Source organism: Cupressus sempervirens, chromosome 7 (assembly GCF_028749045.1).
Source record: "Cupressus sempervirens isolate cs-2001-9-10 chromosome 7, ASM2874904v1, whole genome shotgun sequence".
Classification (NCBI taxonomy): domain Eukaryota; kingdom Viridiplantae; phylum Streptophyta; class Pinopsida; order Cupressales; family Cupressaceae; genus Cupressus; species Cupressus sempervirens.
In genome coordinates this window covers 830,289,271-830,315,847 of record NC_143124.1, presented here as the reverse complement: position 1 = coordinate 830,315,847, position 26,577 = coordinate 830,289,271, and the positions used below count along the sequence as shown (strand labels likewise).

At 38.2% G+C, this 26,577-nt stretch overlaps 1 protein-coding gene across 2 annotated transcripts in view; it reads right to left on the bottom strand.

The window, feature by feature from the left end:
* LOC149549953 (uncharacterized) overlaps positions 1-26,577 on the bottom strand; it is a 288,427-nt gene that overhangs the window by 213,950 nt on the left and 47,900 nt on the right. For both annotated transcript variants that reach the window (XM_089794991.1, XM_089794992.1), the window contains 3 exons: positions 23,512-23,578; positions 23,127-23,268; positions 22,785-22,994 (listed from right to left, as the gene is read on the bottom strand). In XM_089794991.1, coding sequence (XP_089651117.1) covers positions 22,785-22,994; positions 23,127-23,268; positions 23,512-23,578 — 419 coding nt within the window. The remainder of the gene's footprint in view (positions 1-22,784; positions 22,995-23,126; positions 23,269-23,511; positions 23,579-26,577) is intronic.

The following is a 26,577-nucleotide window of genomic DNA, read 5'->3' as shown; positions in this document are numbered from 1 at the left end:
CACAATCTTTTAATGTAGCTGGGAATACTTTCAGTTTTTGTGCATCACTTTGATAATCATAGATGTTACAATGGACATCAAACTCGAATAGGAACATAATGGGATCTTCAGTGGTTGAACCCCTAAATATAGGAAGTGTTGAGTGAGGTATATTCTTCATAGGGGCATTATCCTTGAGAGGTTGGATAGGAAACTCAAAGGTGATATTGTGTTGAACTATTGAATTACCATTGTTTCAATTATTATTACCTCCTGCTACATTTCTTGTGTTATCACCCATGCTTGCTCCGAGACTTTTGTTTCCCAAGATGTGTAGTAAATTTTAAAAGGCTTCTCTGATAGTTCTAGAGGTTTACTACACCTAGTTTCGAAAGATTCTTTAAATTCCTTGGATATCTCAGAGGATATGGTAGTTGAAGCTGGCGGAGTGGGGCTTGGGTTTCCTTTCTCTGTCTTGGGTTTTGTTTCGGAGTTCAATGGCCCTTTTCCTTTTTGTGTTTTATGACTTTTTGAACTACCTCCTAACTCCTTCCTAACAAACCTTCCTTGACTATCTCTAGGTCTATTCATGCACCTGAATGATTTACTGCAGCGCAAATCTAAGGTACCCGATTGGGCAAGGTCGACACTTGTTCAGACACTCCCAAAGACGCACTGTTTCTATCTTCACTTACTATGATTTCACGTCTTTAATATCCATCCCGAGCAACGGTGCCAAAAATGTTGAGTAAAATTGTGCTCTGGATTTAGGATAAATATTCTTAGTTATACTTTTAAAATGTCAATCCGAGTTTCATAAACTATTGAGAGATATTATGGTTGTTTGCACAAGGGGTGAAGACAACAGTCAAGTTGATATGAACGCACTCAAATATTTAGTAAACTTTCTAAAGATTTTCCTTTTTTGTTTTTTATTTAGGATAACAACTCTTAAAGATTAAGCATGTAATAAAATTATCCTAGGAAAATTAGATACAATATCCACTTATGAATTTAATTACAATCTTCACTTGGAATATGATCCCTTCCTATTACAAAAGTAAATCTACACTTAAATAAAATTAAATGATTAATTAAATATCCACAACCGAAAATAAATCCCACACTTAAAGTCTAAGTACTTCTTATGGTATTATAAAAAATACAATCTATACCTATTATGTGGTGGCACATATGAAGTAGAAACGACATGTTCAAGAACTTCCATGGGGAGAACCATCTATACTAAAGACGGGTTTCAATATCCAGTAGTGGATTGTGTACTTCATGTGAAATAAAGAGAAAAAGGATAGAAAGGTAAATTGTAGGTATAGGCTCATTTCTTTATTGCAGCCTAAATGTGTAGAAATTTCAGAAAAAGAATGGCAACATTATCCTCTAACTAAGAAACTCATTCAACAACTTCAACATGACTCATCTTATTTAGATAAGCATGTTTGGAAAGAAGACTCCTTATGGAGAAAAAATGGCTCTTTTTATGCAAAAATTCTCAATTGAAAGCACTAGTACATTGTCTCAAATGAATATCTCAACAAATAGAACATTTAGGGTTCTTAAACACCTATCACCAAAATATAAAGAAACATTTATTTGGGAAGTACTTAAGGGGAATGTAAAGAAATTTGTAGCCAAATGTTTGATAGCCCAACAAAATAAAGGTTAAATTGTAAAGACTACAGGCCTCTAACAAAAATGAAAAGATGTATTAATGGTCTTCATTACTAGGTTACTAGAGTTAGACATCCTTTGATGTGATTTCAACAATTGTGAATAAACTCACTAAGTAGGTGCATTTTTAAGGAGTCTCTCATTGACTTCAAGCTAGTATTGGGGCACAAGTATTTATGAAAATGGTATAACTCCATAGCCTAAAATCATTGTGGGTAATTGTGACCCTATCTTTACTAGCATCTTTTAGACTAGCATAATTGTAGCATGTAGCACAAAATGGGAACATAATTCATCTGTAATGACCCTCCTCAAATCTGCTCTCAAAAAAATGTTGATGAAAGCTCAAGGAATTTCATCAAACAATTCACATGCAAGGGACGTATGATTGATATAGTATTTCATCTGGCTTTAAATGACTCTTTTCCAATTTGCATCAATGAGAATCTTGTGCTAGAAGACTCCAAATGGACTACACAATGGTCTAACATGAGTGTGCTACTAATTTTGACAATATTCAATGCATATATATGATCTAAGCATGAGAAATGAACACCTATAGCCAACTGGCATTTTTACAAATAGTTGGTATGCAAACTAATTAGCTGATAAATAATGATATTGAATTGCTTAAATGACACCAGCAACTATTATCTTCTTAATTTGCAATGAAATTTCTAATACAATGCTCATGAAATATGGCCAAGACTTTTGGCATTTACATGGATTACAAAATGATAATGCTGGTATAATGCAAACTTACAGCTGAAACTTATAATACCCTAAAAACAATACTAAAAAAAGAACCTGGTTGTAGATGGCTGTAATAATTTTCCTTCAATGCTGCCCCTTCTGCTTTTCTTTTCCGATTTGTTTTTCCAAACTGGCTTTTCAGATCTGCTTTTTGAACTGCTTTTACGGACTACTTTTTCAGCCTGCTTTTTTGGTTCCGCTTTTTCGGACTGCTTTTTCGGCCTGCTTTTTCGGTTTCGCTTTTTCAGACTGCTTTTTTCGTATCTGCTTTTTCGGACTGCTACCATGTTAAATCTCAAGACCATATCTTTCAATGGCATCAAGATTTCCAACTTGAAGGGATTTCGTCTTTCAAACTATTGAGACATAATCTCCAGAAAATTTCCCAATTTCTTTGATATTTCCAAGCATACTAAAAAGAAGCTCTTCCCTTTCTTTTATAGTGTTCTCACAAGAGCTCAATCCTTCATTTTCTCAATGTGGGATAAAACATCACTCCCTTTATGTAACTTATGTCTCCAATGTGTTATAAAATAAAAGGCACTCTTTTAATTTAAATATTTTCCACAAACTATAGTCTATGCATTAATAAAGTTAAATATTTAAATTTAACTTTATATAATAGCTTTATCAATGCATAACAAATCTTATCAATGATAAACAAGTCTTCTTGTCAATTTTAAACAATTACCATTGACATACCGCTGCCACTGGATGTCCGGCCATATCCAAGATGACTTACTATAAATAGTAAGTATGCCCAAAGTTGCCTCAAAACCCCACAGAAAGACCTGCAGCTAAAACTATCTAGGCCAAAAGGCGGCCTCTAAGTCCCTTATATGTCCTGGTTAGCCTACGGGACCGTGGGGAAATAGGCTAACAACAACATCATGCTATAAATGCTAAAAAGGGGACATTACAGTCCGCCCTTCCCAAAATTGCTTGTCCCCAAGCAATGGTCGAACAACAACCCAATCAATTCGCCTAGATCCCAAATGTAGTCATGAACTATACTGCTGTCAGTCAACATAGGCTCCTGCAACAACCTCTGAAAATTAACCAAGAGGAATCCATAATCAAATTGGCGAATACAACTCAACCAAGCTCCAAAGTCAGGAACCCATGAGAAACAAGTTCTCGAAATATCACAACCCAAGTAGAGTAGATAACCCAAACTACCAACATAGTAAATACCATCAACACATCCCATTAGCCTATGTGGAATGTACAATACAATTCTGCAACAACGATGAATACTTCCGCATGAAACTGCACCAAATACAGAGAATCCACACACTGCACACCTACTGCAATTAACACAACTCTACAGATCACTGGTCACTATCTCATAACCATAACACCCATGCATTGCTGATGGTGAATAGTCATTACACGGTAGATAGCAAAAATGAGAGCCCAAACCAAACCTGTCTGCCATCAACTCCTCAACAAATGGATCAAAAGCAAACCGATGAACATATCCTACAGTATAATGCCGATAAAAAGAACCAATCCCAGTCAAAGACTCATCCTGCAGACGTGATACAACCAACTATGACTGATCATCAGCTAAGTCAGAGGATGATATAGCCAAGAGTGCAAAATCAACAACATCACTAGTCTTTGTGCCCTCCAAGTCAAACATATCACAATGCTCGGCTGCAACGCCCAACTTAGTTGAACCTGCCTCTAGTGGAAACGGACCAAATATGCCAATACTAGTGTCGTGGACAAATATATCCTCATCTCCACTACCTCTATGAACCTCGACCATGGACATCCGCAAATCATGAGACACCACGGTCTGTGATTGTACAGAATCTGGTAAAGACTGCAGTCGCTCTAACTCCATTGTCACCTTAGCCAAATGAAACTGTGACTCCTCGAAAGCCAACTGTTTACTCTCAAGAATCTCAGAAGTCACCTCGAGCTGCTAAGTAAGCTCACTCACCTCATCTTCCTTGGCCAATAATGCATTGTATGCTATACTCCCCCACTCCATAAGTTAATCTCTGTTGGCTACCAACTGCATATAATTCTGTCTCAGAATCCGAATAGCCTCCCATAAAGAGTGGATCTCTATCAAGGAAAGATAACTACCTCCCTGCTCATCACTAGTAGGAGAACCCCATCCATAAACTGCTAACAACTGACGAGCAGCGTTGAAATGTTGGCAAGCAATAGAAATGTCTCGCTCACTAACTCTCAACTGACTAAACACATGATGTCACTGGCTAGACTGTCTCCTACAAACCTCCTCTGATGCACTGTCTAAAGGAGTATCCTCAAAGTTACTGGTCTCTAGAGTATTACCATCCATATCCTGCGAATAAACTCCAAAGCTCATATCAACATACAGAGTATCAAAAGTTGTAGCACTGCTATCCAACTCCTCTGTACCAAAAGAAACTGCCAAGGAAACTAAGTCTTCAAAATTGCCCACTACATCCTCCTAGATGTCATCAATGCCAATATGATCTTGGGACTCATCTGTACACACTGCCAAATATGAAAGATCATCAACACATTCCAGCAAGAATGGTCGACTGGATATATGAACAAAGCCCAACATCGGTGTATAAAAACTAATACCAACATCGGAGAAGCTGCTGGCACAAGAAAAGACAACATCGTGCAATCTGTTAATCAAATCCATGATAGCACCCAAACAATCACTGCTACCAAAAAGTGTTAAAGATCTCCAGTCAACTGAATCCCAAATGCCAATATAACAATCTCGAGTCCATATCCGTAAACTAGAATCAGTTGGTAACTCAAGAAAACTCCTCACCTGAGTAATATGACCAATACCAACTAACTCCACATACCTGTCTGACATTGTCCCTGTATCCTAGATGTGAATGCAAGATGAACTCGCAACATTATCAACGACCACATATGATCTGCCTGCCGCAAAAAGCTGAGTATCAGGAGTGCAAGATGAAACTAAACTCAACTCCATGCCATGCTTATCCCTATGTCTCTCTCAGTCCTGTAATGCCAATGGAGTATTCACCAAAGAAGCTCGAGTGTCCTCAAGCTCGCGAGAAAGCTTGTCAACTTCCTCCTTTCTCCTCAAGGCATCTGAATAGTCTCTGACAAGGCTAAGAAGATGGTCACGATTTGATAGAAGATGTAAATAACTCAACTTCATCGTTCCCATTCCTTCCCTAATCACCTGTAAGTCAACACAAGAAGATTTTTCCTGAACTTCCTTATGTCTACTCTATAACTAAATCATCCGAATGTGATCCTCTATCATATCCCACATCCTGTCATGATGAGATAATGAAGTCACAATACTGTCTTTGCTCACCTTCAACTGGCTGGACAAATCATGCGGAGTTCTACCAGCCTCAACCTCATGTGACGAAGCATCTAACTGTGCCTGGTACTCTTTCTCAGCAAGGTCATGAATGCTCACTTTCTGATCAACTGTACTATCCTCAAACATGACAGTATCCTCAACTGCAGTAACTTCATCTAGCCCAATTAACTGGAATCACTATCTGTGTCAATCACACAATCTGGTGTGTCTGTGATATCACCTTCTGATGCAACTGGCTCAACCTGTGCAACATCTGTAACCCCTTCTGCCTGTGAAGATGATGCAGATAAACCATTACCTGAAGATGTGCTAATGTCTCCCTGTATCGAATCTGCATGTCTGTTAAACTCCTCATACAAGTTTCTACCTATCATAGGGAAGGTACGATCCTTAGGCCTATCAATCAGGCTCTTTAACCACGTACATGCCATAGGTGACAAATTCCTCTCTTTTGTCCAAACATACCATAAGTCTTCTGCCAAAAGTTTAGAAATTTCATCCTCCCCCTCAAACAAGATTGTGAACATGATGGAGTGCATCGATGCCAATACTCTGCTCGGATGAAACTCGTCCATAATATTCCAAAATGTATTAAACATCTTGTGAATGTCACTAATACAACCAATTGCCAGCATAATATTTTCAAATCTACACCTTGAAAATACTTCAAGTAATCTTGCCCTCTTTGTGAAATAAGGGTCCCGAATGTTGTCCAACTTTTCAAAGCTTTTTACCATGGCATGAAGTACCTCTTTCATAATCCGATCGTCGTAAGAATCAAGGCCAACTATTATCCTCATGATTTCACTAATGCAAGAGAGAGTTGTAAGTCTTGTTAACTCATCATGATGTCTCAATAATTGGGGCTTAACCAACAAACCAAATGCTGGAGATAAAGCTGTTTGCATAGCATCGGGTCTTGACTGATCAAACTTGCCTAAATAAGTTTCCAACTCCTCCAAAGTTCTTAGAAGGTCCTCTGTTTGCTGAAATGGACAATCTAATTTCTTCTTTACATTGTGCATTCTTTCTTCCAAATCCTTGTCTCCTGTTAAAGCCATACTGATAATTGAATTCAATCTGAAATAACCCAATCAGACTGGCAGGAAACCGCTCTAATACCACTGTAATGACCCTCCTCAAATCTGCTCTCAAAAAAATGCTGATGAAAGCTCAAGGAATTTCATCAAACAATTCACATGCAAGGGACGTATGACTGATATAGTATTTCAGTTGGCTTATAATGACTCTTTTCCAATTTGCATCAATGAGAATCTTGTGCTAGAACACTCCAAATGGACTACACAATGCACTAACATGAGTGTGCTACTAATTTTGACAATATTCAGTGCATATATATGATCTAAGCATGAGAAATGAACACCTACAACCAATTGGCATTTTTACAAACAGTTGATATGCAAACTAACTAGCTGATAAATAATGATATTGAATTGCTTAAATGACACCAGCAACTATTATCTTCTTAATTTGCAATGAAATTTCTAATACAATACTCATGAAATATGGCCAAGACTTTTGGCATTTACATGGATTACAAAATGATAATGCTAGTATAATGCACACTTACAGCTGAAACTTATAATACCCTAAAAACAATACTAACAAAAGAACCTAGTTGTAGATGGCTGTAATAATTTTCCTTCAATGTTGCCCCTTCTACTTTGCTTTTCCGATTTGCTTTTTCGAACTGCTTTTGTGAATCTGCTTTTTGAACTGCTTTTACGGACTACTTTTTCAGCCTGCTTTTTCAGTTCTGCTTTTTCGGACTACTTTTACGGACTGCTTTTTCGGCCTACTTTTTCGATTCCGCTTTTTCAGACTGCTCTTTCGTATCTGCTTTTTCGAACTGCTACCATGGTAAATCTCAAGACCATATCTTTCAATGGTGTCAAGATTTCTAGCTTGAAGGGATTTCGTCCTTCAAACTATTGAGACATAATCTCCAGAAAATTTCCCAATTTCTTTGATATTCCCAAGCATACTAAAAAGGTCTTCCCTTTCTTTTATAGTGTTCTCACAAGAGCTCAATTCTTCGTTTCCTCAATGTGGGATAAAACATCACTCCCTTTATGTAACTTATGTCTCCAATGTGTTATAAAATAAAGAGGACTCTTTTAATTTAAATATTTCTCACAAACTATAGTCTATGCATTAATAAAGTTAAATATTTAAATTTAACTTTATAAAATAGCTTTATCAATGCATAACAAATCTTATCAATGATAAACAAGTCTTCTTGTCAATTTTAAACAATTACCATCGACATACCGCTGCCACTGGATGTCCGGCCATATCCAAGATGACTTCCTATAAATAGTAAGTATGCCCAAAGTTGCCTCAAAACCCCACAGAAAGACCTGCAGCTGAAACTATCTAAGCCAAAAGGCCTCTAAGTCTCTTATATGCCTAGTTAGCCTACGGGACCATGGGGAAATAGGCTAACAACAACATCATGCTATAAATGCTAAAAATGGGACATTACATCATCTTATCATCCACAAACAAAATAGACAAACAAAAAATTGTGAAAAAAATATTTGGAAGTGACTAAATTATTTTTCATCTAATAATGAAGGGCAATAGTCCATATGGCTTTTCTTAGCAAAGTGGTGGTATAACACATCACTTCAAATATTAACAAACAGTACTACATTTGAGGCTCTTAATGGATACTCTCCACTATCTACTACTTTTTGTCGAGGTCATCCCAAAGCTCATTCTATAGAGGATCACATTCAACACCAACGAGCTATACTTCAACTCCTTAAGAAGAATTTAATTATGGCTCAAAATGGGATGAAATGAGGAGAAAATCAACATTGTAGTGAGAGGCATTTTGAGGAGAAAATATTGAGTATGGCTTGGTTGCAAACTTACAAACAAAAGTCAATTAAGTAGCATAAGAACATTAAGCTCCCGCCTTGATTTTATGTTCCGTGTAAGGTTCTCCCACCAGATCAACTATACAAAAAATTGTGTAATGTTCTCGTCATAAAATAATTAATTAATCAAACCTTTGTTCATGGACCGATTGATATAGTATATCTCGAACCCATTTTTTTGAATTTTTTCTGTAAGTTTGGCCATCATCTATATTTGTAAACCCTCAAGAAGTTCCTCTAAAGGGTATTTAAGCATGACATGTAGGTAGTAGTTGGTATGCGATTTGGATTATTTTCTTTGTACTACGAATTCCTAATGGAGTTTAGTATTGTTCGCCTATTTGGTTCTCCCGATTTCGGTGGGATTCAGCCCTCACCCTAGTACGTCTATATTTCTTGGCTTAGATCTGGCAAATTTGAGCATCATTGTTGTTTACAAGTCATATAATTTATGGAATATATTTGTGTTTCGACTACATTAACATTTGAGTTTGTTTTATGTATAGACAAGATGGTATTTGGCCTATCTCTAGCATTGTCTCTGCTTCCATCCTTGATCGTACGGTCATTCCACAATCACCGTACTACCCAACTCATTACCCTACAAACACCCATACCAACTGTACAGCCTCAAGTCAATTACCATATGACCTCCAAGACCATCATTGTACGGTCCTCTGCATGCTATACGGCCCCTACATTCTCCACCTATTGCACATCGTATGACCAAACCAGGAAACACCGTACAGTCTCTGAGACTTGGCACAAGCATTGTCGGGAAGTGGAATTTGGCAATCTCCAGACCCATATACGAGAAATCCTACTTTTGGATGTGCAACGAACAACGAAACATTACACTGGTATCAGAGCAAACGATCCTGCCAACCTGTGGACAGTGAATGAAAGTTTATAGTTGGAAGAGAAAAAGATCCCATTCAGTTGATAGAATGGCGGTACAAGAACCCACTGCTTCCGAACTCATGGCACTACTAAGAGATCTTTCAAGGAATCAGGTGCAGATCAATGATACTCAACGACTTATGGAAAAAACTCTAAGGAAATTGGAAGACAATAAAATATCCAATGAACAAAATGGTCACAACACAGACTCAGTGTCAAGTAAGGCAAACCCCCATCCAGCACTCTCTCGACCTTACATTTCGTTTTTCCCTCCAAGGACAGAGGTACCACACAGAGGAAAGCAGACAACCTCTGAGGAAGTTCAAGAACAGTTGAGAGAAGACTAGAAGAATGCAAATTTGGAGGATATATCCTACAAAGATTGTGCAAAACTGAGAAAGAGATATTCTGGAGGCAAAACCTGAGGATATTTTAATGATAATCTCAGAAGAAAGTTGAGTAAGGTAAATTTGTCACCATTTAATGGATCCAGATCCATATCTGTTGAAGCATGGGTAATGAAGGCCAATACTTACTTCCAACTTAATCCAATTCCAGAAGAAGAAGCAATCAAATTTGCAGCGCTACACTTGGGGGGGAGTGACGCATGAATGGTGGCATCATAGCACCATCACACTGGGGCATAACCAAATAAATACTTATGCAAAATTCAGGGAAAGATTGATAGATCGATTTGGTGGTAAAGATCCAGAACATAGTTTCAAAGAATTGGCAAAGCTGAGGCAAACTGGATCAGTCGACCAGTATATCACAGAATTTCATAAACTCCTACTTTTGGTCATGGACATTTCTAAAAGGAGATGGATAGTGCTCTTCATAGACCGACTAATGGAACCACTAAGGGGTTGGATAAAAGGTTTCAGTCCTGCCACCCTTTTGGAGGCTATAAAGAAGGCGCAGAGCATGGCATCATCATCGACATCATCCTCTCAAGGTTACTCTCACTCCAAACCGCCAGTATTTCCAAAGGACAAAGATAACAAACCTCTATCAAAGAAGCCTTCGTTGGACGAAGCTACCAAATAGGAGCTACGAAGGAAAAAATTATGCTTCAATTGCAAGGGACCATGGGAGCTTGGGCACAAATGCCTCAGTAAAGGAAAAATACACTACATTGAAGTCGTATCCAATGATGAGGACGATTAGGAGGATCTACCCACAAAAGACGACCATCCCCACGATGACACTAAAATGGTTAATTTGAACCATAGGGAAAGAATTGTAGCATTTGTACAGCGCGGAGGAATCATCACCCTAGCTGAGAGCCCAAGATGTACGGTATTTCATGTACGAGGAACCCTTCAAGGACGAAGGGTCATGGTGATGCTCGATAGCAAAGCCACTCTAAACTTCATAAACTCAGCTTTTGTGAATCGAAGAGGTCTACCTACTGAGACGCACACAGCATTCTAGGTCAAGGTCATCAAAGGGACACTTTTGCCCTGTATGCACCTTGTTCCCCAACTGACTATAACCTTGGCTAACCACACTATAACAGAGGATTTCTTTATAGTGGACCTAGAAAATATAGAGATTATTTTGGGCATACAATGGATGGAGATACTTGATGAATACACTCAGAGTTTCAAACAAATACTTCACTTTTGTTATCAATGGGAAGAAGGTTGTTCTCCGTGGAATGGCCAATGAGGGACCAAAGGAAGTTTCAACACAGCGGATGGAGGCAATTTTTCAGCATGATGACATTGCATGGGTTGCACATTGTTTCATTTCAACGGAACCTATAAAAGGACAACAGACAAGTAATGCGACTGTTGGAAATAAGACGACTGTCTGAAATAGTACAGGTGCGGTAGAACAGCGCAGGTGTGCAGAACAGCACGGGTACACAACAAGTACCTCCAACTCGAATAGTAATGGTGGACCAAAGGAAAAATTGCCAAGATCCAATCAGATACTGTAAGACATGCGAAACAATTTAGACGACGAATGGTGTAACCAACATAGATGAATGGGTCCGACAATTTCCAGCAACCTTAAGGGGTGTAGCAGTTGATTGGTTTGCCGCGCCAAAAATTAAATACATGAGCAGGAGTTAAAAAGGAGTTTATCACCGAATTTCAATTGCTACGGGGCGACAATGAGATCGTAGAAAAAATCTACACCACAAAGCAAGGGAAAAATGAAATAGTCTGTGTATATGCCAGAAAACTACAAGAATTAATAAATAAAATGGAAAGTAAGCCGGCAGATGGGCTAAAAAAGCGATGGTTCATTGAAGGACTACGCCCAGAGTTAAGGAAGAAAATGAAGATTGTGCCGCCATCATCATACACCAAAGAACACAATCGAGCGATGGACTTAGAAAGTGAACAGAAAATGAAAAAGAAGAAGAAAAGTAGCTCATCTGACTCAGATGACTCGTCTTCGAAAAGAGATAGCAATGGTGATGAAAAGGACAGTAAGAAGGTCCGAGCCCTCCAGAAGGATATGATCAGAATGATGAAGCAATTTAAGAATATGCAAAAAGAGACGAAGGGAAACGAGCTATGGCGTATGGAATGCAAAACAAAAGGTCACACGAAGGGATCCTGTCCGAAAAACCAGTTCTACGATATCTATGAAATTATGGGACATTCCACAAAAGAATGCCACTTCAATATGAAAACAAGAGGGCATCAACAAGTGCTCCTGACACAGGAGGCTTCCGCGTCAAGAGGGAGCGGAAACACCAGCAATGATGGTGCCACTTCGGGTGGGTACAGAAATAATAGAAGAGGGCAAAACAACAATACCAATAACAAAACCAACAATAATAATGGGGGCCGCAGCCAAATTCAATACGATACGAACGGCCGCCCGATGGTTCAATGCAAGGCATGCAATTTGTGGGGCCACTTTGCACGAAACTGTACATCAACAAATGCACCAAAGTTATTATGCAGATGGTGCAGTCCTAGAGATCATGAAAGATCCCTGATGGATCTCTGCCGCTAATCTGCTGTAGCTTTATTATATTTTTTCTTTTTAATTTTCTTTTTCCTATTTATTAAAGTTTTTTTGCAGAACTAGACGGAAATGCAGAAGAGTTTGTTTGTTTTTGTGTTTTTGATGATTAATCAACATAGAAATGAGAAGGAGCAAATGATATGAAAAGAGTCTGAAAATAAATAACAATATGCAGCAAAATCAAAATTGATACAAATCGTACTAGGCAGATCTCTGAATTATAGAGCCAAATAAAGGATCTAGTACATTTTCCCTAACAATGACGCCAAACTAGCTTATGAAAAAGGACTGTGAACATGCAAACGTCTGTTGCTGATTATCCGACTCTATATTTCAAAGTGCTGCAAATGGTGGCTACTGCTGCAAGGCTCACTTTCCCATGTACCAATAATCGTGCCCAGCTAAACAATACTGCAGACCCAAGCTGAAATGGCGTCCTCCTTCCCTGATAACAGCTGATACCACTGAAAATTCCAGGACCAAATACTGCCGAGGGTTACGTCCCAGCTAGTAAATACCCTGGGGCTTGCGTCCCAGAATAAAATCACCCAAGCAGAGAAAATTTGTAAACAAGTTTAAAATGCATAATATGAATGAGGAATGGCGCCTCCATCTCCTTATAACCCCTTCCAAAGCAAATCGAACCCTAAAGTGACTCCAAAAGGCGTTGGGTTACAAAAGTGATTTAAGTCTTATTTTAAAGTGGTAATGTTACTAAAAATGACCCTTTTCTCCATAGACATAAATCCGTTCACTGAATCGCCCTGAGACCAAAGAGAAAGATTTAGAAAAGTTCAAGACCTTTCCAACGAGCTATCACACCAAGGGGTACGCATCCAAATGAGGTCAAAATTCCCCTTATTACTCCAAAATGGCTATTAACTTAGCCTTATTTAATTATTAAACGCTAACTTAGGAATTATTAAAAATATAACTCAAATAGCTACAAAATGCCCAACTGACATCACAAACCATAAAATCATCCTGTCACCTATCTGTGACTGAAGTCGAAAATCAAGGATCCACTGGCAGTCTCATCCCTAAAATCTAGGGATGCTCCTAAATTTTAGGAAACAAGCTCTATCCCTCTGAAACTAAACCCAAAGAGCAAACTCATGGAAACCCAACCCTGTGCATGATCATACCTCCTAAAAAGTAGGAATGAACCCCATAAATATAGGAACTGTCTCCTAAAAACAAGGAACGTCTCCCAACTGATCAATAACTGCCAGAACACCAAGTCCCCAACACTGAATAACCATACTGGGTCTCTATCCAACCTTGTCAGCCTACAAGACCCCATAATAAGCTGACTCACATGTCTTTGCTAGACTGAGCTAGAGTGGGGACATGACAGATCATGAAGATGCCAAGTGCCCGAAATCAGGAGTGAATTTGATCAGCATCGGCGTGGACAAATAAGTCTTGGCAATCACCCGTAAACAAGCAAAATTGTACCCTGACCTAACGGAAGAAAAGAAGAGATTGGAAGCAGTGCGAGCAGAAATTGAGAAAGCAAGGCAGGCAAAGAAATCAAAATTGAAGGACACTACCGGTACCTCAACAAGGAACTGCGCAGAACAAAACATCATAAGGCAGATATTACAAACTGAAATACCGTCAAGTTAAATGATTTGATCCTCATAATGCCTCAACTACGGACAGCACTCACGAATATAGCCCCAACTGTTAAATTACCAGGAGAACACGAAAGGGAGAAGGAAAGTGGAGCAAGTACAACGGACGAAAGGGAGAAGGAAAGCGGAGCAAGTACAGCGGACCCAATGCTGTTAGCCCTCACATCCGAATGGCATCCAGCGGTCGTAGAGATGGGTATATTAGGAATGGTTCTCTCAGACACAATTGTGGACAAAGGTTCTGGGGTAAAAGTCCTACCAGAAGATACCTAAAAGAAGTTGGGACAGCCAACATTGTAGCCACCTACATTCCAATTACTAACGATGGACCAACATGGCATTAAACCTCTCGGGGTCCTAATGGCACAACAATGACTATTGGAACACAGCCATTCTTACTCGATTTCGTCATCATCCCGTTGAAGAGGAGAGGATATGACATCATTTTGGGCTGGGAATGGCTTGTACAAGCAAAGGTTAAGCATGACTGGAAGAAGAATACATTATCAATGAAAAGCAAAGGACGAAAATTCATTATTGATTTACACACAAATGGTGGGCGAAGAAGCCATATCATCTAATTCTGAAGAAGAGGATGAAGGAAAGCAACGATTGGAACCCAATGAAGGAGGATTCCTACGGTTGGAAGGTGGATCGACGGATAATGATTTGGATACAGTGAACGACCTTTTCCGCTGGTAAATACAGGATTATGAGCTCTTTTCGAGCTGTAATATGTTAAAGGTCGACGAAGGTGAGAAAGAAGAGGGAAATGAATGTCCGAAGGAATAAAGAGAAGCGGAAGAAGGAAAGGCAGTTACGACAGAAGCTAAAGGGAAGAGCATACAGTACGAACCCAGAAAAAGGAAAGATTCCACCGTACGGTACACAATAAACAAACCGCACAGAAAAAAAATGTTACGTTGAATCACGGATATAGTAGAAAGGTGCTGGCAACAAGGAAAACACATCATACGATCTGCACAGGAAACAAAGAGGAAAGGTTTAATAAAAACTTCAGCAGTACGGAGTGAAGGCTCTAAGATCAAGAATACAATTATTGATGGCAAGGAGTGGCAACCAACAGAATTCATGGTACTAAGTTTTGAGAACAAACTGGGCGATATGGAAAACCTGAGGGAGAGATCATGTAACTTAATAAACTTGATGAGTGACGATTGCAGGCACAATGGGCCACAGAGGTGACACAAAACAAGCGCAAAGCATGGCATGATAAACACTTAAAGCTAAACAAGTTCCAACCAAGATAGTTGGTGTTGAAGTATAACGGACGGAACGAAATCAAACCGGGCAAGTTTAAAGTCAAATGGGTCGGGCCATACCAAATCCAGGAAGTAGGTAATAACGGAGCAATAAAGCTATGGACATTGGACGAGCAGAAAATTCTGGAAACGGTGAACGGTTCCAAGTTGAAAATATATCATGCGTGAACTGTTTTGCCGTCAACAAATATCGAGGAATGGTAAAATTTCAGAAAAAAATTTGAAAAAAAGAAGTTCTTAAAGTCACCGTACAGCAGCCAACAAAGTCACCATACAACCACCATACGACCGTCAGCTAATGCCCACCATACGGTGTTTCAAATGCCCCACTGCACGGCAGTATGAGGTTGTCTGGAAGACATTGTACGGTGAATGAAGTGGTGAATGAAGGAGCGGCAGGAGATGTAATAACCGTATGGCTGGAAATTACTTGAAGCAGATGGCTACTAAGAACACCATACGGCATCCCATTGTTTTAACTACGTACAATGACCGTACGACAAGATAGGGTACGGGTTTTTACAATGGCTGTGGTCCTAAATGAAGTAGTTCACTGGCATTGATTCCTCTTTCCATGTCGTACGCTTGCCTAATTCCCAACCTTGTTCAACACTGAACCAACCATACGAGTGTACAAGGAGCATCTGGCAAATCCATACGAGCATCAACAAAGAGATGTCATACACTTCTTTTAGTGCCTTTTGACACCGTATGAAATCCAAAAGACCGTAACATGAAAGGAGCAGAGTTCAAGGTATGAAGTCGCACAGCATACGAAAATAGGGAGCGGACACAACTGTGAACACCATATGGAGTATGGAAGCAAGAAACAAAGACAAAAGTGACAACTAAGGGCTATACAATGATATAGAAGGGCTGAAATGCAATGATATAGAAGAAAGCGAAGGGTAGAGCAAGACCGTAGGGTGTATGGCTTCATAAAGCAAAGCATTGAAACCGTACATGTGGTGTACAGCCAGTAAGGCAAATTGAGTGGCATGCAACTAGTCCAGAGGAACAATTAGGGTCGTATAGACGCTGGGAAGGAGAAAAATTTGCCTAGGGATAACTGACCTAAGTAAACAGAAGAACAAATGGAATCTGCAGGAAAGAGGAAGTGGAAGAAAAACTTAGTGGAAGAATCTACAACTAAGAAAAAAATGACAACAACTAAAAAATGTTCAGAATGAATAATGCATGATGTCGAAGGGAAGGGAAAGACATAAACAGGTAGTAAAACATAAGTAGTTGCCAGAAACAGTGTGGGATCAAAAGAAAATCACAAAAATGGTGTGTTCCATGGAGTTTTGTGTGGCTTTGAGAGTGTTAATTTGGTCTTGGCATCGGGGGTGCTGCCCCTCGACCCCGCCCTATATCGTGACATGGAGCGCGCCTGGGGCGCTGCCCCAGGACCCCGCGGGGGTGATGCCCCCAAGACCCTCATTGGGTTCAGTTATCAGTCGTGGGAAGTGTGACCAGTTGATGAGACCTAGAGCTGCTGCAGGCATAATGTGCCAAAGGTGGAAAGATCAACGGAGCAAGCCTTTCAAGAGGGGTGATACGTTTTGAGACACTTGGAGTAGGTGTTGGACATGAAGCTATCTTGGTGGATGCATACAGAGCTCTGGAGGAGCTGATCATCGAGTTGAAGGCAGTACAAGGACACTTGGCTTAGGGTACCTAGAAGTTGGAAGTAGAGAAAGCAGCACGGGTGGCTATCAAGGTCAGCTTGATTAAGAAGATAGTATTTTGTTAGCAGAGGCTACAGATGCAACGTGGTTTGGAGACCAGTTTGGTGCAGGCACGAGACGAATGTGAAAGTGGTGTGACAGAAACAGATCTATCTTGTTGTAGTTAGTTAGTTAATGTAATTTGTTTTGTTAATCTGTCTCAAATATTTTGTAATTGTCGTTCAGAGACGACCTTTCTTTTTGAGAGGGATGATGTTGTCAGTAAAATTATAAAACAGCCGACGAGTAGATTAGCATGTAGTTGGTAATTGTTATGTAGCCGAGGGGCCCCTTCGGGAAGGTTCTTCGAAATGGTATATGTACAACTTTGGATCATTACTGTAATCATCATTTGAAGCATTATGTAATCTCTTCGGCATATATGCGAATAATAAAAGGAGTATTGTTGTTACATGCTCTTGTCCATTGTCTATATGTATTAAACTATTTACCCCATGCGGTAAACAGGGAATGTGCATTCTATCAAAAAAACAAATCTGAACAAACTTTACCTATAGGGTTACTATAGCCCATACTAGAACGGAAATGGGAAAGTATTTCTATGGACTTCATCACCGAACTTTCTAAAGTAAACGGGAAGGATTGTATCTTTGTGGTGGTGGCCAGGCTGACAAAGTATGAACACTTCTTTACCATCCCCTCAGACTTTCAGGCCACGCAAGTAGTAGACTTATTTTTCAGAGAAGTTTTTCGTTTGCACGCGTTACCCCGAAACATTATTAGTGACAGGGATGGTCGGCTTATTAGTATTTTCTAGACAAAATTGTTTAGGTTGGAAGGAACACACTTGTCGCCAAGTACTAGCTACCACCCTCAAACGGACAGACAGACAGACAGAAATTGTGAACAAATGGCTAGAAGGCTACCTTTGGAACTACGTTTTGGCACAACAAGGAGCATGGGTCAAATGGATGCATATGGGGGAATACTGTTACAATACCACTTATCACACGTCCATTGGGATGGCACCCTTCAAAGCACTATACGGGTATGAACCCCTTTCATTTATCGATATGGTGTTGGGTGATAGCCACGCACCAAGAGCAAGAGATTGGCTTCAAGAAGGACAAGAAATCCTGAGATTCTTGAAGGAGAACTTACAAAGGGCGCAAAATCAACAAAAAATGTACGCTGACAGACACCGGATCAAGAGAAGTTTCGAAGTAGGAGACTTGGTCCATCTCAGACTCCAACCATACAGGCAATCCTCGTTGAAGGTAAAAGGGAAAGAAAAATTGAAGCCACGTTTTTATAGTCCTTATCCTATAGCTCATCACATCAGTGAAGTTGCCTATGAACTAGAACTTCCAGAAGGGAGCCGCATCCATAACATCTTCCATGTTTCCTGCCTCAAGAAAGTCATGGGGCAGAACATTGCAATAACTACAGATCTTCCACCACTCAATGAAGGGAAGTGCGTATTGGAACCAACCGAGATCATCGATGCATGTGAGAAGACTCTATGGAGACGTACCCTGAGGGAATACTTGTTACGCTAGAAACACTTGCCATTGGATGACGCAACTTGGGAAGGTGAACACATTCTGTAGCATCTGGCATTGCATTTGCTTTAGGACAAGCAAATTTTAGGACGGAAGGACTGTAATGTTCCTGTCATAAAATAATTAATCAAATCTTTGTTTTTTGGCTGATTGATTTAGTATATCTCGGACCCATTTTTATTTGATTATTTCCATAGGTTTGGTCGTCGGCTATATTTGTAAACCCTCGAGAAGTTCCTCTGAAGGGTATTTAAGCACGGCATGTAGGTAGTAGTTGGTATGCAATTTGGATTATTTTCTTTGTACTATGAATTCCTGTTGAAGTTCAGTATTGTTTGCCATTTCGGAAGTGAAAGACCTTCCCAACTTGGTTCTCCCAGTTTTGGTGGGATTCAGCCCTCACCCTATCCTGTCTGTATTTCTTGGCTAGGATCTGGCAAATCGGAGCATCATTGTTGTTTACAAGTCATATAATTTCTGGAATATGTGTTCGGGATACATTAACATCTGAGTTTGTTCTATGTATTGGCAAGAGGGTATTTGGCCTTTCTTTGGCACCGTTTCTACTTCCATCCTTGACCGTACAATCATTCCACAATCACCGTACTACCCAACACATTACCATACGGACACCCATACCGACTTTACAGCCTCAAGTCAATCATCGTACGGCCTCCAAGACCATCACCGTACAGTCACCTTCATCACCCTACGGTCCTCTACATATCGTATGGCCTCTACATTCTCCACCTATTATACATCGTACGGCCTAACCAAGCAACATCATACAATTTCTGAGACTTGGCAAAAGCACTGTTGGGAAGTGGAGTTTGGCAATCTCCAGGCCTATATATGGGCAATCCAACTCTTGGATGTGCAACAAACAATGGAACATTACAAATTGGAACTTCCAACCTCTTCCAAGATTCTCCTTTATTCATGTCTCTTGCCTAAATATAGCTATAAGGTAACAAGATTCCAATCCAATCAAATTTGCTTGAGCTAGACAAAGAAAGGAAGCTTAGTTTGAAATTTGATGCACTCATAGAGAATGAGGGGACCAGTTGTGAGACCATGCCATTTTTAAATTCCTAATTAAATGGGATATTCTGCCGACTAAAAGAGCAAAATGGGAAAATGAACAATTCAAATAGAATCATCCAGAGTTGCTAAGCATTGAGAATAGTTATTTTTTTAAGAGGAGGGGATAAGCATGTTATGCCCCCAAGATTCATGTCTCTAAATATAATAAGGTTAGACACTTGTGCCATGCTTAATAATCTCATGTATACGTGTAATTAGTTCCTTAGGCCAACTTAATTAGGACAAAGGATGTGCCCCTACCTAATTATGACTACCAACAAAGAAAAGAAATTCTCTTGCAAATCATCATAAGTTAAACTAATATTCTGACCATCCCTTTTAAGTGGTCTCATATTTTGTTTATTTACATATTTATTACCAAGAAATATCCTAATAGAGTACCAAAGTTAAAGGAAAAGTGATTCAGATTTTAAAAATTCTCCATAGATCTGCTATCCTCGGCAGAATTAAAGGCAATACTTGATGTCCTTGAAACATTTCTACCTGATAAAAAAGAATGATGACTTTCTCAAAAAAAATCCAAGGTAAGAGCTTTCAGAGGAGCCCTTTACTCACTAGATCCCAAAATGACTGAAACCATGTGGCATTAACCTATTCACCTCGAATGACTAACCTTATCCCTCTACTGACACCTTCAATCAAGGCACACTCATCTTGGTGCTTTAATTTATCCCAACTAAGGGTAGAGGTGACCAATTTTGTTTATTTACATATTTATTACCAAGAAATATCCTAATAGAGTACCAAAGTAAAAGGAAAAGTGATTGAGATTTAAAAATTTCTCCATAGATCTGCTATCCTTGGCAGAATTAAATGCAATACTTGATGTCCTTGAAACATTTCTACATGATAAAAAAGAATGATGACTTTCTCAAAAAAACTCCAGGGTAAGAGCTTTCGGAAGAGCCCTTTACTCACTACATTCCAAAATGACTGAAACCATGTGGCATTAACCTATTTACCTCGAATGACTGACTTTATCCCTCTACTGACACCTTCAATCAAGGTACGCTCATCTTGGTGCTTTAATTTACCCCAACTAAGGGTAGAGGTGAACAACTCTATGTCCAATGACTTTTGACATATCCCTCTATGAAAAGGATATCAACCATCTAAAGTTTCTAGACATAAAGATCAACTCACTCAACATTGCACCACCTAAAATCTTCTGAAGCATTGCAAACAAAAGTGATGGTGCCCAAGGAAGAAAATGATCATCCAACCTGGCAAGCAGACTTATGGATTAGAAATTTAGAACCTTTGGTGATTTTGAAATATCAATGGCAATAGCTCAATGCCAATAGTTTACTCTTCTGAGGCAAGAGCCTGGTAATTTCTAACTCTGATAGGTTAGTCGGTAGGTGTTCCTTTTGTTTAAAGACTATATGGTGTAGTGCTACTTTGTTTAGCTGTTTTGGGTGTTTTGTGATTGTATAAGGCTGGGTGTTCTTGTGTTTTGTTTGAACAGCCAAACTATGCTGGTAGCTGTTTCTGAGGTTGTTATTAATCTGCTGGTTTGTACAGGGAACAGAGTACTTACCTTACTTATATAATAAAAAACAATGGTTAATCGAAAATCCAAATATAAAATGAGTTTCAAATCTAAGCAATCAAGACACTGGAAATCATAAATAATATCCAACCCGATATAACCAAGTAGCTCATCTGCCTAACTAAATTAGTTTATCAAACACATGCATTCAAACAAAGAATTCACTTTTTATGGAATGTCCTTTCCAGTCTCATTGACCAAAAATGGTCAATTGTGGACATAACTATATTTTATTTCTTTCTTTCTCAAGCACACCAAGTATTCATCAGCAAACACAACATTAACTCTAAGTAACTGAGATATAACCCATATCGCACTGATCTTCATCATTCAGGACCAAAACAAATGTCATTATGTCACTAGCTTGGGCTGTCTCAACCTTAAGCCAAGAAAACTACAAGAATCCTAGAGGATCAATGGCTGAAATGTTAATTCAAGACTTTCCCTACAACTACAAATGTTAATGCTACTGTAAATAGGCTGAGAATAACCAACCTAGGACCAAAAGTAAGCAGACAAGAAGGAAGCTATCAAGAGGCCGAAATAGAAAGAGCTTCAGGCAAGGCTACAAAAAAATATTATGCGGTACAGGCAAACTATCTCAAAAATGAGGCTAGCTTAGGGTGAACCAACCTAAAGAAGACTCCATTGCTAAAGGCAGGTGAGGATTTCCCCTACGAGGTAAGCTCATACATTTGGTATGTAAGCATTGAGGTTCCAAACCTCTCAAAATGACCACAAAGCTTGCCTATTTATAGACAAACTCTACTACCTCATTAAATTTAATTCTTTTACTGTACTTGATATTGCACCAACACCTAAATGGTCCCCTAGGTTAATTCAAAATCTAGCAGCCGAAACAAGCTTCCTACTTGTGTGGTGTTAAGCCAGATGACAGGCCCCCGAGTGGTGAGTTAAATGGTAAATTCATCGGTAACAACCTAACTTCCGTGTTGCAGCTAATGGGTCCTCCTTAGGGGACACGTGTAAGAGGATAAGGAACAAGCCAAAAATGAAAACCAGTTCAGTTGAATGAAAGCAACTCAAACCAAATGGTTTATGTTTTTTGGTGTGTTAATATATGTCTATTTACTATTGGAATCTCTTCTCTCAAAATTCAGAAAAAAGTCTTCAATGTATAGGAAACTATTGAAATATATTTGTCCTTTTCCATCTAATATATAACTTGTGGTCATAACTATAGCCGCTTTAACAAATGCTACATACACATAGTCAGAGACTCAAGAGAGATGATACATTTTGAAATTGGATAATGAATAAAGAATAAAAACTCTAGAGTCTTGTAAATATAATAAGAAATGATTCTATATAGCCATTTTTCCATGTGTTGTCCCTCAATGTATATAGCATTTATGCAATGGATGCTGTATAAAGGACCGTCAAAATACCTGCTATAACAGATTTGATTCTGTCTGAATCATCACATGATACTACATCCTGTGCATACATTCCCTGAAAAATGGATCCGCCTAATTGTTCTATTTCTTGAATCCATGGAATGAATATGAGCTCAGCCACGGGCCCCTTGCACCAGCAAACATCAAAATCCTGTTGGTGGGCTAAAGCATAATAGTATAAAGTTCCTAAAGCTGCAGCAGCTGTCAAAAAGAAAAGAAAATTGTGCCTGATTACAATGCACACTAAAACGCGGTGAAACAAGAGATGTAAACTACTCTCTACAACCCTTCCCTCAAGTGTGTCAGTAACTTCCAAGGTTATTTTTGACATACCTGAAAGCTTTTCTGGAGAAGCAAATAAAGTAACAAGAAGGAATGGTTCCAAGAAGTCAGTATAAAGTCGAGATGAAATGCCCCCCTCGCGAAAAAGTTGTCTTGCAGTCATGAAGTCATATGACATGTAAGCTTTTTCATCCTGGATACCATTTCAGGAATGCATCAATCAACAACATGACATTGAGTAATGTAAATGATCTCGATATCAACTCTTCTATACATCATATTGGATAATGATATAACATCATAACCTCTTGAACAATATTCAAAAATTTGGCAATTGATCTTTGGAATAATAAATTTAATAAGTGCAAGAAATGTCTAAAAACCAAAGAAAACCCATATTAAGAATGCAAAATATTAGATAACAAAAACATCTTACCACATCATATTCTATGAGAGCCTTAAATAGAGGCAAAGCTGATAGACGGTCCAACAACGGAAGAGACCTGATTAATAATCAAAATCATATTAGGCAATGAAATACACTCTAATTAAAATCATACACTATATTTATAGTTAAGCCAAAGTAGGTGAAAAGTGAAAACAATTTTAGCATCACATTTACATTCAAATACAACAGAAAGAAAGCATTGACAGCTTGGCCTCTATGTTACAAGAATACTAAGTTATACTCCCATTTTAAGACCATAAAATTTTACTCATTGTCTTGGGCCTAACTAACCTTCACCCCTAAGCCATACTCCTCTAATGCCTAAAATTATGGTGACAGCACACTTGAAAAACCCACAAGTATTCATAACCCACGATTTTATATGTATGTAAAACCCATTTTACACAAAGAGACAAAAAACATTGAGCAAAGGCAAACTGAGAATTTTTGGTATAGGGTTAGTTCATATTAAATTAAAGTAAACTATTAAACCACAATGAATTTTTAAATTTTTACTTTAATGAGGGTTAGTAAGAAAAACATGGGGTTGTGCCTAAAATAGTAGGCCATGATAGAACAGATTTGTTTTTGGGACAACAATATGCTTTCTACAAACTCTTTTAAGTGAGACTATGTGATGTCCCCTATTTAAACTAGGCTTAAATGATAATAATAAAATTAGAATAAATAAATAAACAAATAAAAATAATATTTTTTATTTTTTTTTTGATAGGTAATCGGCCGAAGCCTTGATTATTTATCATTTACTTATTATTATTTGTGAAGATTAACTATTATTATGCATTAAGCTTGAGTAGTTCTGAACCCAAGACCTCCCCGATGAGAAGCTCACAAGTTGTCGTTGTGTTGTAGGCTCTTGCCTAAAATAATATAACATTATTAATATAGGCAAGAGCCTCCAATAAAATGGTAAATTGTGAGCCTCTCGTCGAGGAGGTCTTGGGTTCAAATCTACTCAAACTTAACATATACTAATAATTAATTTTAAAAATAACAACAAATAATTAAAATAATCTCTAGGCTTCAGCCCATTACCTATCAAAAAAAACATTATTAATATAATAGTATAATAAAAAATATACAATGAGTAAATAATATACGTTAAAATAAATAATGTTCATATATATTAAATAATAATACAAGTAATACCTATTTCAATTAATAACAAATACCAATGGACTATATTGAAAGGGGTGCCAAAAGCAATTAGCCGCAGTGACTACAACTAATGTGATCAGACTCTGACGTGAGTGCAGATCAACAATTAGTGATCCAAAAGAATATTTCTCCAAATACCAATCACTACTAACATATAGACATTGATGTGTAAAGACAAAAACTAATAAATTCTATATTATTCAAATATTGACCACTCAGCACCTCTTACATAATGATTGATATTCTTGCCAGCGGAAGTAATGGAGAAAAAAGGATACTGTGCAAATGACTAAGAATTTATATGGGCACCAATTAATAAAGAATCATAGTCAACCAATAGTAATAATCCATTGTCAAGAACTAATGGTCATGGGCGGCGATTACAATTAACAACCGATTAGTTATGGAGCAGTGTAATATCCAAAGTAGACATGTCTTTGAGTTGAAACCCTTCGATGAAAGAGAATAATATATATACATGTAACAATTGCAGCGAAAAGAAAGGGAAGGGGGGTTAGGTAGAGAAAGGGATGGACAAAACATAAGACCTAAGGAAATCAATCAAAACTAACAGATGATCACAGTTTGCAATCACAATGATGACAAGGCCGTATGTGTCCTTGAGATGACTGAGATTTGAATAGGAAGGAAGGTCATCTAATTGGATAAAAAGAGACTAAACAAATTCTTCAAGGATCATCAACAATGATATGATTCAGATCATTCAATATTACATGATTACCAATGTTATCCAAAATCTGCACCCTAATGCTTTAAGTCCTGAAACCCTCAGCAATTTTGGAGAAACATTGGATCAATTAGAGGTTGTGGGTAACCTATGACCTAATTAAACCTCCCGATTCTAGGCCGGTTCCTATCTGATATATCTGATATCTCACCTATGATAATGAAGACGTGAAATTTATATAGAAAAAGGTAAAGATGTAAACTTGAAAAATGGAAAACCTAAATGATCAAAACTACAGTGATACACTAGAAATAATAACACAAATCACTATTGTACTTGTAACACAATGAACACTTTCAACTGATAATCACAAAAACACGCCTTGAAGGAATTGTTAATCCGCATATATAATTTAAGAGAAGACTAAAAGATGAATATACGAAATTAAATAAATCACAATCCAATATATCACCAAAGAAACACAACTCAAAACCTATGAATAACAGATATTAGACATGGAAGATGCAAAACAAGACATTACCTAAAAGGTTCATAAATAAAAACCAACTAGATAACATCGATCACCACAAAGCATACAACCAGATCTTTTACTCCAAAAGTTGAATCCAATGAAAACTGTATTGCAATCAGAGGCCCAACTAACAATATATCTACATAATAGCTCAAAAAATTTGAGAAAAATATGTCAAGGACAAAACCATCACATGTGCACCTCTCCCTTCTCAAAATTTGAACCCCTTCTCTATAACAAAGAGGGGTATCTAACAACAACGAAACAACAACACCTTCCACAAAATCAGAAAGTGAGGATCAAAAATTAGAGAAAATTGCTTACACAAAAAGCCTAAAAGCTCCAAAAACATGTCACGTGCACTCCAAACTGTGCCTTAATCAACTACACATGCAGACAAGTCCAAGAAGACTGTATAAATGCCAAAAATCACTACATAATTGACTCCAAAATCATGAGGCAAATGTGAGAATCTAAAAATAGTAACTAATACATATCCCTTCAAATTTGGCATTTTAACTCACCTATCCTTCATCTCTAAGTTGACCAATGACTCGAACTTTTATTTTGAAATGCAAAAACCCCTTTTATTTATTTATTATAATTTAATTGCCTGTAAAATTATTATTATTTAATAGTTGATTTATAACTTATC